Source organism: Aotus nancymaae, unplaced genomic scaffold, assembly GCF_030222135.1.
Source record: "Aotus nancymaae isolate 86718 unplaced genomic scaffold, 86718_ANA_hifiasm-v0.15.2.pri h1tg000089l, whole genome shotgun sequence".
NCBI lineage: Eukaryota > Metazoa > Chordata > Mammalia > Primates > Aotidae > Aotus > Aotus nancymaae.
In genome coordinates this window covers 24,036,290-24,048,561 of record NW_026988504.1, presented here as the reverse complement: position 1 = coordinate 24,048,561, position 12,272 = coordinate 24,036,290, and the positions used below count along the sequence as shown (strand labels likewise).

The 12,272-nt window shown below is 42.9% G+C and overlaps 1 protein-coding gene across 2 annotated transcripts in view; it reads right to left on the bottom strand.

Moving 5' to 3' along the window:
- EZH1 (enhancer of zeste 1 polycomb repressive complex 2 subunit) overlaps window positions 1-12,272 on the bottom strand; it is a 41,619-nt gene that overhangs the window by 10,920 nt on the left and 18,427 nt on the right. For both annotated transcript variants that reach the window (XM_064369209.1, XM_064369210.1), the window contains exons 7-12: window positions 10,780-10,956; window positions 9,574-9,676; window positions 8,936-9,099; window positions 8,459-8,550; window positions 2,449-2,629; window positions 1,530-1,726 (exon numbers count right to left, since the gene is read on the bottom strand). In XM_064369209.1, coding sequence (XP_064225279.1) covers window positions 1,530-1,726; window positions 2,449-2,629; window positions 8,459-8,550; window positions 8,936-9,099; window positions 9,574-9,676; window positions 10,780-10,956 — 914 coding nt within the window. The remainder of the gene's footprint in view (window positions 1-1,529; window positions 1,727-2,448; window positions 2,630-8,458; window positions 8,551-8,935; window positions 9,100-9,573; window positions 9,677-10,779; window positions 10,957-12,272) is intronic.

Genomic DNA, 12,272 nt, shown 5'->3' with positions numbered 1-12,272 from the left:
CTGGCTACAAATGATCCTTCCACCATGGCCTCCCAAAGCACTGGAATTACAGGTGTGAGCCACCTCATCCAGTCCATGGTTCTATTAATTGTTCTCAGTACAGGAAGCATGAAGAGGCCACAGAGTCTCCTCCAGAAGCTAGGAAGCCAAAGCACTGGGGTTCTTTTTCTGTTGGACATGCTGGCCCTGACAGCTGTCTTCCTGTCCCTGTTCTTCAGTCTGTCTTCTCACTGCGGTCTTTTTCTGTCTCCAGAGCATCAGTGGCTGCTGCCAACTGTGTTTCTTGTGATGGTATGAATGAGAAGGGGGAGGTCCAGGCCCAGTTACCAGGGGTGATAATTAGAAAATCTAGTGATGGGCAAAATCTAGTGGTGACTACACCTGTAATCCCAGCACTTTGGAAGGCTGTGGCAGGTAGATGGCTTGAGCCTAAGAGTTCAAGATCAGCCTGGGCAACAGGGTGAAACTCCCATCTCTACAAAAAATTTAAAAATTACCTGGGCTTGGGAGGCCAAGGCGGGCGGATCACTTGAAGTCAGGAGTTCAAGACCGGCCTGGCCAACATGGTGAAACCTCATCTCTACTAAAAAAAAAAAAAAATACAAAAATAGCCGGGCGCAGTGGCTCATGCCTGTAATCCCAGCACTTTGGGAGGCCGAGGCGGGCAGATTACCTAGGGTCAAGAGTTCGAGACCAACCTGGCAAACATGGTGAAACCCCATCTCTACTAAAATACAAAGTTAGCCAGGCATCGTGGTGCATGCCTGTAATTCCATAATCCCAGCTACTCGAGAGGCTAAGGCAGGAGAATCACTTGAACCCAGGAGGTGGAGGGTGCAGTAAGCCAAGATTGTGCCACTGCACTCCAGCCTGGGCAAGAAAGAGAGACTCTGTCTCAAAAAACAAAAAACAAAAAACAAAAATTAGCCAGGCTTAGCGGCCTGCATCTGTAGTTCCTGTTACTTAGGAGGATGAGGTGAGCAGATTGCTTGAGCCCAGGAGGCAGAGGTTGCAGTGAACTATGATCATCCCACTGCACTCCAACCAGGGCAACCGAGTGAAGCCCTGTCTCAAAGACAAAATAAAGATAATCTAGTGATAGAAAATGTGGAAAATAAACAACTGAGTGGGCTGGCGGAGTGGTAGAGGGAGCAGCAGCTACAGCAGCAGGAGTGTGCTCACTAACAAGAGCCACAGTAAGACCTGGGAGTCCCTTCTAGGAAAGGGGTACACATTTAGAAAGGAGGTCAGAGCCAAAAAAGAAAGCAAAAGAGTGTAGGGCCCAGAAGCGTTAGAGGCCAGACAGAAATGAGCATTCAGCAAGGGGGAGGGTCCCTATGCACCATTAGGCCTGGTACTTGCAGAAGGGCCATGTTTGGGAAACTTACTTCACGGCCCAGAAACACAGGCTCACCCAGGACTAAACTTAAGACAAGTTCTCTCCAGACACACAGCCTGATAAGATGGCAAAGGGCTGGACAGAGCAATGCATGAAAGGACCCGTTTGTTCTGCTGCTTTCAGACAGTACCTGCTTGCACGTCTTAGTCCCCAGGAGCCTGGCTATTGAACAGAAGTTGTTGAAGTAGGTGCCATGGAAGACTCGAAAAAGAGATTCTTCAGCCCCAGTCCATTCCACAGGCTCCGAGGGTGCTTCCACTACACAGAGCTGAGGTGGGGCTGGACTAGCCTTCTGTTTTGTGGGGGTCTGACAGCGAGAGTTAGCCTCTGAGAGGGGAAGAAATAACAGAATCAGAAGAAGGTAGAAAGCAGTTGTCATTAATAGTTTGTCACAAACTTGGAAGTACTTCATTCTACTTTAAAAGGTAGAATAGTTAGGAATGAAAAGATTCCCCATCTTTAGGCCAGGCACAGTGGCTCACGCCTGTAATCCCCAAATTTTGGGAGGCCAAGGTAGGTGGATTGTTTGAGCTCAGGAGTTCAAGACCAGCCTGGACAACATGGCAAAACCCCGTCTCTACTAAAAATACAAAAATTAGCCAGGTGGGGTGGCTCATGCCTGTAATCCCAGCACTTTAGGAAGCCAAGGTGGGCAGATCACCTGAGGTCAAGAGTTTAAGACCAGCCTGGCCAACATGGTGAAACTCCGTCTCTACTAAAAATACAAAAATTAGCCAGGTGTGGTGGTGGGTGCCTGTAATCCCAGCTACCTGGGAGGCTGAGGCAGGAGAATCACTTGAACCCAGGAGGCAGAGGTTGCAATGAGCCAAGACAGCGCCACTGCACTCCAGCCTGGGTGACAGAGTGAGACTCTGTCTCACAAAAAAAAAAAAAAAAAGAAAAGAAAATATTCCCCGTCTTTATTGTTTACAAAACTAGAAAGAATTTACATTTTTAAGAGGTAGTAATGTTAAGCGTCAGGCAGTGATCCTGGGTTTTCCAGAGTCCTTGCATGCAAAGAAAAAGTCTTCATTTTCTGTTCATCATACCTGAAGAACTGGAGGCCCAGTCATTGCCTGTGTCCCTGTCACTGTCTCCTTCTTTAGTCTCAGCTGCAGCAGAGGCTGAGGTGTTGGAGCAGGAAGCACTGACCATGTGGTGCCTTCTCCGGCGACGACCAGAGCACTTGGAGCGGGGGTTGTGGAGCATGGCATACTCTTTTGCTCCTTCCTGCAGTGGACACATTACAGATGGGAAATAGGAACAGCCCCTGAGTCACCATACTGATCTCATCATCACAGACCTTCATCTTCGCAACATCTGTGCTTAAATACAATAATACTGTCTTTTCTTTTTTTCTGTACCATGTAATAACTATGATCTTATAACAATGAGAGAGCTGCTTAACAAAACTCAGTAACATACTTTTTCACAAAAGGGCTGTCCTATAATCTTTCTTTTTTTGAGACAGGGTCTCTCTCTGTTGCCCAGGCTGGAGTACAGTGGCCTGATCATGGCTCACGGCAGCCTCAAATTCCTGGGCTCAAGTGATTCTCCTGCCTCAGCCTCCCAAGTAGCTAGGACCACAAGCACATGCCACCATACCCAGCTAATGTCCTGTAATCTTAAAAAAGATATAATCTAGGCATTTGTGTCTTCAATTTTCCAGTGAGTTGTATCTAAAATTAACTTGCATGTTAGTTGTTTGGAATTTGAGAATACATTATCCTATAGATGAAGAAATGAGATTCAGAGAGGGGAAGAAACTAGCTTGAGATTATACAGCTAACAGTTCTAGAGGGGTATAGGAATCAGGGCTCCTTGTCTCCCTAGGCCACTATTCTTTCCATTCTACCACACTTTTTCTGTTTCTTTAATAAAATGTGTAATGCTTAATCTGTACAATCTTACTACTTAATTTTGACACTTCCTCTCAAATCTGTCTGTGAAACTCAGAATACTGTTTCATTATTTTACAGCTATCCCCCTCTTTTTAAAATGAAATAATTATCACTCAGCTTGATCATCAATATTTTCTCATCAGACTTGGTTCTCAAAGACTTCTAGCTGTTTCTGAAAACTAAATCTACTTCTACAAAATAAAGATTTATCTTCCAGGGACATCATCTAGAGGCACTCAGAATGGTCCAGCATTTGACATACACACAGGCTTTCCTACAATATAGCCTCTAACAAAACTAGGCTGTCCTCAGCCCCTGTAATAGAATTGATAACCTTTATACCAAGATGGTTGGGAAAGCACTGAAATCTGCATGTGGCAGGTGCCCAGGCAGACGTCGGGGGGTTTGTGCTGTGAGACCTAAAGTCTCTATGAGGTTGTCCAAAGCAAAAAAGCACATCAGCAGGGCCTATGGTGGGTCCATGTGTGCTGAATGTATTAGTGCAGGATCAAGCATGCTTTCCTTATCCAGGAGCAGAAAATTGTGAAAGTGTTGAAGGCACAAGCAGAGTCAAAAAGCTCAATTTAAAAATGAAGCTTTTTTGAGTAATAAAAGTAAAAAAAAAAAAAACACACAATAAAGGTTAACCTCTCAATATCCTATTAAGGATATTTAGAATAATATATAGTGGGGCCTAAAGGAAATTCCAAAAGAAGAGTTTTGAACTAACTGAACTTGATATTATACTGCATGTGAAGTATACAGCATCACCTATATTTTTTAAACATATATATATGTTAAAATATATATATGTTTAAAAATTATAGGGTTTTTTTTGAGACAGGGTCTTGCTCTGTTGCCTAGGCAAGTACAGTAGCACAATCTCAGCTCACTGCAGCCTTGACTTCCTAGGCTCAAGTGATCCTCCCACCTAAGCTTCCCAAGTAGCTGGGATTATAGGTGCACGCCACCATGCCCAGCTAATTTTTTTATTTTTGTATAGACAAGGCTGTGCCATATTGCCCAGCCTGGTCTCAAACTCCTGGGCTCAAACTATCCACCCACCTCAGTCCCCCAAAGTACTGAGATTACAGGCATGAGCCACCATTTTAATATAATGACCAAAAAAAACTTTTTTTTTTTTTTTTTGAAATGGAGTTTTGCTTGTTGCCCAGGCTGGAGGGCATGATCTCAGCTCACAGCAATCTCCACTTCCCGGGTTCAAGCGATTCTCCTGCCTCAGCCTGCTGAGTAGCTGGGATTACAGGCATGTGCCACCATGGCTGGCTACTTCTGTATTTTTAGTAGAGATGGGGTTTCACCATATTGGTCAGGCTGCTCTAGAACTCCTGACCTCAGGTGATCTACCCGCCTTGGCCTCCGAAAGTGCTGGGATTACAGGCATGAGCCACTGTGCCCAGCCCCAAACATTTTAACATAAATAAAATCAAGCCTCCAAACCTAATTTCTACGTTATAGGAAAGAGGGGACAGAAGAACAAGGAAATGACACCATGAAAAAAACAACAGATGAATCCAGAATGTGGGTCATCCTATGAGACAACCAGCCTAGAACTTTTAAAAGATTTAAAAAGTGATAGAATTATTTGAGATTAAAGACAAGTAAAAAGACATAATAAGGCCGGGCACAGTGGGTCATGCCTGTAATCCCAGCACTTTGGGAGGCTGAGGCAGGCGGATCACCTGAGGTCAGGAATTCTAGACCAGCCTGACCAACATGGTGAAACCCCATCTCCAATAAAAAAAAAAAAATTAGCCAGGTGTCTTGGTGCATGCCTGTAATCTCAGCTACTCTGGAGGCAGGAGAATCGTTTGAACCTGGGAGGTGGAGGCTTCAGTGAGTCGGGATCGCAGCATTGCACTCCACCATTGCATTCCATTTTTTTGGAAAGGAGTTTCAACAACAGCGAAACTCCATTCCAAAAAAGAGACATAATAACCAAATATGATACCTGAGTGGATGATCCTTGTTTGGAAACAAAACAAAAGACAAAAATAGCGATTCTTGGTACAGCTAAAAAACATTAATAGAATGGATAGTATACTATATAATTCTTGTTAACTGTCCAATGTGTAATAATGTGTTTATGTAAGAGAATGTTGTTATGCTGAAACATTTACCAAATGAGCATCACAATGTCTGCAACTTATTATCAAATGGTTCAGCAAAAGATATACATACATAATATATGGAGAAAGCAGATATAGAAAAAAATGTTATCAAACCCTGAAAGAAGATATCTTTTAACTTCTCTGTATGATTGAAAATCTTCTTTTTTTTACCCTCCTTTGAGACAGAGTTTCACTCTTGTCACCCAGGCTCAAGTGCAGTGATGCAATCTTGGCTCACTGTAACCTCCGCCTCCTGGGTTCAAGGGATTCTCCTGCCTCAGCCTCCCGAGTAGCTGGGATTACAGGCATGCGCCACCATGCCCAGCTAAGTTTGTATTTTTAGTAGAGATGGGGTTTCTCCAAGTTGGTCAGGTTGGTCTCGAACTCCCGACCTCAGGTGATCCGCCTACCTCGGCCTCCCAAAGTGCTGGGATTACATGCATGAGCCACTGCACCCAGACCTAATAATGTTCTTAATAAACTGTTGGGGGAAAATAGTCCAACATTATATTTAAATATGTACTCAAACCTAAAAAGCAATGAAAGAAAAACTGCACATACATTATCTCTGTAAGCTAAACATACATACATTTCAGGCATTGGCAGTATCTTTGTAATACATGTACAGGGTATCAGAGTGACTCCTATGAGAAGGGCAATGCCCTTTGACTTATATAAATGCTGGTATGTTTTCAAAGCATGGTGTATGTATGTATGTATGTATGTATGTATGTGTATATATGTGTGTGTGTATATATATATATTTTTTTTTTTAATTTTTTTTTTTTGAGACAGAGTTTCGCTCGTTACCCAGGCTGGAGTGCAATGGCGCGATCTCGGCTCACCGCAACCTCCGCCTCCTGGGTTCAGGCAATTCTCCTGCCTCAGCCTCCTGAGTAGCTGGGATTACAGGCACGCACCACCATGCCCAGCTAATTTTTTGTATTTTTAGTAGAGACGGGGTTTCACCATGTTGATCAGGATGGTCTCGATCTCTTGACTTCGTGATCCACCCACCTCGGCCTCCCAAAATGCTGGTATTACAGACGTGAGCCACCGCGCCTGGCCTTATTTTTTTTTTTTTAAGAGACGAGGTCTTGCTATGTTGCCCAGGCTGGAGTGCAGTGGCTATTCACAGGCACGATCCTACTACTGATCAGCACAGGAGTTTGACCTGCTCTGTTTCCGACCTGGGCCAGTTCACCCTTCCTTAAGCAACCTGGTGGTCCCCCACTCCTGGAAGGCCACCATATGCCAAACTTAGTGTGGATACCCAATCGGCATAGCGCACTACATCCCAGAACTGCTGGACTCAAGCGATCCTCCCACCTCAGCCTCCCAAGTAGCTGGGACTATAGGCACACGCCACTGTGCCTGGTATATTTTTTAAAGCATGGAGTAATTTCATTTTATTCTTATTATTTTTTGAGATGGAGTTTTGCTGCCTCACTCAGGCTGGAGTGCAGTGGGATGATCTCAGCTCACTGCAGCTTCCACCTCCTGGGTTCAAGCAATTATCCTGTCTCAGCCTCCCAAGTAGCTGGGACTACAGGCGTGCACCACCACACCCAGCTAATTTTGTATTTTTAGTAGAGACAGGGTTTCACCATGTTGACCAGGCTGGTCTCAAACTCCTGACTTCAGGTGGTTCACCTGCCTCGGCCTCCCAAAGCACTGGGATTACAGGTGTGAGCCACCACACCTGGCCAAAAATCAGGAGTAATTGTTTTTTTTTTTTTGAGATGGAGTCTCACTCTGTCGCCCAGGCTGGAATGTAGTGGCATGAGCTAAGCTCACTGCAACCTCCACCTCCCAGGTTCAAGCAATTCTCTGCCTCAGCCTCCTGAGTAGCTGGGATTACAGGCACGCACCACCACGCCCGGCTAATTTTTGTATTTTTAGTAGAGATGGGGTTTCACCATCTTGGCCAGGCTGGTCTTGAACTGCTGACCTTGTGATCCACCCGCCTTGGCCTCCCAAAGTGCTGCGATTACAGGCATGAGCCCCACCGCGCCCGGCCAACATAGCATAATTTTAAAAGTATGACCTGTGGAGTTAGACCAGGGCTTGAATTTCATCACTGCCACACCACTGACTTATCAACAAACTTTAGGCAAAATATATTAACTTCTGTAATCTATAGTTTCCTCTACCTCATGACACTGTTAATAGGATGAAAATAAGACAAGATATGTTAAGGGCCTACCATGGTACTTGGCACATAGGAAGAAGTCAATACACATTAAAGAAAAAATAAACCCGATAAAAATTCTTTTGCTTTTACAATACAGCCCATTTTCCACAAGCATCCCCAACAGCATTCTCTACCATCTTTCCATCTCTTATCCCACTGAAGATGGTTCCAAAAGCACTTGGCTGGCTGTATAATTTTAATAGGTGGCAGAAATTTTATCGAGGTATTTTATTCATCGCCTAGGCTCATCCTGTTATGTAGACAGCCAAACTGTGTCTTTGGCAAGTCCAGCTGATCTATTTCTTTCTAGCTCTCAGTATACTGCCTCCCTGCAGCTATGCCAGACCATTTATGCTGCTTCATAAGGTCTGCCCATCAGGGAAGGGTCCATCTGGTTGAACACAAGACATCAGCATCATCATGTGCTATTCCTCTCATAGTTATATGCATTTTAAGAAGACAGCAAAGAAACTAGACTGTGTAACCACCACCCCCAGCACATACTTTGCTCCAATTCTAACAATACAGTTTTAGGCTCTGAAATCTAAGCAGAGAGTACTTAGTGCAGGCAAACCTTTAATGATCTTTGAACCTGCACTCCATCAGACTAACTTCAGAGTCCTATCATGTCTGGGGTGTTCCTTAAGAGCAGTCCCACAGTAACTGGGGAGCTCCTTAAGAGCAAAAGCTATGTTTTATTGGTGCTATATGACCCCCAGAGTACTATGTACTGGCTCACTTGGCTTGTATTCCCAGAGGCAGAAAGCTTGAGGACCATTTCCTGCTCAATCTTCAACAAAGCTAACAATGCCAGAACAGCTTAAGAACATACCAGCAAAAGGAAGCAGTCTGTGCCACATGGTTCTGGTTCAATCTTGATTTCTTTATTCTTGCGTTTATATACATTAGGGGTGGCATGAAAAGCTGGAAAACAAAAACTGTCTTGTTTCCAGTGGTCTATCCACTTGACAAGATGGGGAGGAACGAAATTGAATTAGGGAGCTATTTTAAGAGTTAGAATTCTATATAAACAGATACCGTCAGGGTGCATAAAATTTAGTCATTTCTGACATCAACACAATGCTTTCAAAGCTAGGAGGTACTGAGGAACAGATATGTTGCTGGTTAGTCTGTCCCTATCATGCAAAGCATGTTGCACTATCATTGAACAAGGGAAAGTAGAACTGGCCCTTTATAAAACATTAGCTCAGAAGCCAGGAACGCTATACGAGAAACCAGAACAAAGAAAAGGAAACGGTGGCTGGGATGGAAAAGAGGAGAGCATTTCAAACAGAGTAGCCCCACTCACGGTGAAGGAAGCAGTCGTATTTAAAGCAGCGCCGGCAAAAAAGTGTGTGGAAGGAGTGCAGAGATTGCTCCCGCTGCACAGACTTGGCATTGGGGCCATCGATGTTGGGTGTGCACTGAGGGGGAAGTGCATTGGGGTCTGACATCTCTGTTAGCTCTCGATACCTATTTAAGAAAAGAGAGATGAGAGTTCCTCCGAGGGACTGCCTCTACCGAGGAAATACAGACTGGGTACTGACAGTAGTCTGCCAAGGGAGGATGGGTGTTTTTTGTAGGTCTGGTTGATAAAAGAATGGTAGATAACGAAAGTGGGTATACCATTGTAATTATGCTGGGTTGGGCAAATGTTGGAAAGTAAGGGGAGGGAAAGATCTGATAAGATGGTGCTGGTGTAACTCTCCAGAAAAATGGCAGAGTAAAAGTTCTCTGGTCAGACTCACTCAAAAGCCAGTATACAATGACCCTTAATATAGCAAGGGGGCATTTAGATGTAATTGAGTAAGCGAGAAATAATCAAAGTGTGGGCAAATCATAATACACTTACCATAAACAAAGTTTTTTACTAACCAAAAATTAGCAGGGAATAAAGGTTTTATCCAAGCACTCGGTATATGGCCTAAGTGGGACAGCTTTCCCTACCTCTCCTTCATGTCATCTGGGACACCATTCTCAGGGAACATTGAGGCAATTGCACTGAAGATCATGTCATTGGGGAACTGTTTCTTGGAACTCTTTTTGTTGCCTGAATTGAAAATGATAAAAAGCACCTGAGTGTGATTATCAGAACATGCAAACAAAGCTGTGTGATCTTTTTTCCCTTTGTCATAGCATTTTGATTAAAGCTGCTTTGTTAACCTAACCACTGATTGTTTGGAGATACATAAACATCAGTGCTATCTGGGCTTAACTGATACAGGCTACAAGTAAATGATACAGGCTACAAGTAAATAAGGAAGTTAGAGTCTACATATTAACAACAAAATCCACAGTCCCAATTAGAATCTGGATATGAGGTGGCTCACACCTGTAATCCCAGTCAATACTTTGGGAGGCTGAGGGGAGTGAATCACTTGAGGCCAGGAGTTTGAGACCAGCCTGGCCAGCATGGTGAAACCCCAACTCTACTAAAAATACAAAACTTAGCTGGGCATGTTGGTGCATGCCTGTAGTCCCAGCTACTTGGAAGGCTGACGCACAAGAATCATTTGAACCGGGGAGGCAGAGGTTGCAGTGAGCCAAGATTGTGCCACTGCACTCCATCCTGGGTGACAGAGCAAGACTCTGTCTCAAAAAAATAATAAATAATAAATTTAAAAAATAAAAATAAGAATTTGGAAGTGAAAAGAGTGTTCATGGAGAGATCTGAACATAGAAGAATCTTATCATAAAGTGGATGCTGAAGAACTGACTGATACTATAATTATGATATAATAAGAGAGAATACACTATGTCCCTGGACATATAGTATAATTAAATAACATAGAGTATAATTAAACTATTAAATTTTAAATTAATTAAACATTAGTGACATGGAAAATGTTCATAAGAGTAAATAAAAAGGGATACAAAATTTAATATATACATAGATATATATTGGCATGATCCCAATTTCACATAACACATATAATTAGAAATGAATAACAATGATTATTCTATCAGTTCTTCTACTTTATTCTTCACCTAAGTCACAGCTATCTGAAGCTATCAGTTAATGATCATTGTCTCTTTTTAAGTAAACCAACAAGAAGCACCAACAGCCTTTAATAGGCAACAAACCTTTCCATTCTTCCTTCTTCCCTATCACCATCACTTTAAAAACAGAATAAGGGAGGCCACGCTATGTACCTTCAATAGCATGTCGCTTTCTCTTTCTTGTTACTGGCAGATCTTCTTTGCTGTCATCCTGCTTTCCATCTGAGGTGTCATTGTGCCCTTCCTCCTCCTCATCTGAGTACTGATTCAGGGCATCTACCAACTCCAGAAAAACGGCATCACTAATCAGGACGGATCCAGGAATCATCTCTGAAACAAGAGGATTAGAAGGATGAGCAGTGATCACTTTGCATTCCATGAGTCCTCTTAGGCAGGTTTTCTTGTACTCACTCCAGAGGCCCAGATAAGTAACAGGTGTACATTTTTATATGGGATTTCTGGAAATTACAGTCACTTGATTGGCTCCTACACATGCAATGGTTCAGCTGGCTAGAGTAGGAATACAGTTATAGGCTTGAAGAACTTCACTTTTTCAGTCACAAGTCAACTCTGAATTTATGGTTCAAAATCTCACAGAAGTGTCAATCTTCAGTAGGGCTAAGAAAATAAAATAAAATGAAAATTCTCTTGGCTTTGCAGCTGATGGGTCAGTAATGACGTCTCTAAATCAAAAGACAGCACTTTTTCCTAAAATTGTACTTTATGGAAATCTACTACAATATAGGTTTTTGAACACTAGGAGGCGCTGAGGACAAATAATGTAGTTCAACAGCATCACAACAGCCCCCACAATTGTCAAAACAGCAGGTGAGGCTGTTGGTTTACAAACTGATAGGGAGTCTCTCCTTCCATTTCTTAGGCACGAACAGACTATTCTAGAATTACAACTAAATCCAAACAATTTGCTTTTAGGAAATTCAGATTATTAAAACCAACTTCTGGGAGATCCAAGGGATACCCGGATCAAAGAAGTATGACGGAGAGGCTCATTACCATTCTCAGAAAAAGAGAAATAAAGAACAAAATGGTCTTGGATGTGCTTATGGAAAACTCCTAAGTTCTAAGATTAAACTTATTTATATAATAAACTTTCTCTCCAGCCACTGATTACTATATAATCCTTTCATGTCCCAACTCCATTTAAAATTTAACTAGGGTATTTTAAATAATTTTTATTTCTGTTTCTGTTGCTTGAATCAGCAATAACTAGGGTAATAAAATACAAAAAGCAAAAAAGGAAATAACTAGGGTATTTTGGGCCAGGCTGGTGGCTCATGCCTGTAATCCCAGAGCTTTGGGAGGCCAACGTGGGAAGATTGCTTGAGGCCAGGAGTTTAAGACCAGCCTGGGCAATGTGGTGAGGCTCCATTTCTACAAAAAAAATTTAAAATTTAGCCAAGTGTGGTGGAGTATGCCTGTAGTCCCAGCCACCCAGGAGGCTGAAGCAGGAAAATCACTTAAGCCTCGGAGGTCAAGCCTACAATGAGCTATGATTGTGCCACTGCATTCCAGCTTGGGTAACCGAGTGAGACCCTGTCTCTAAAAAAATAAAAATAAAAAATTAACTCCCAGCCATGTGATGACATTGAAATATTCTTTAGTGTGTACCCCATGGGGCAGAAGAT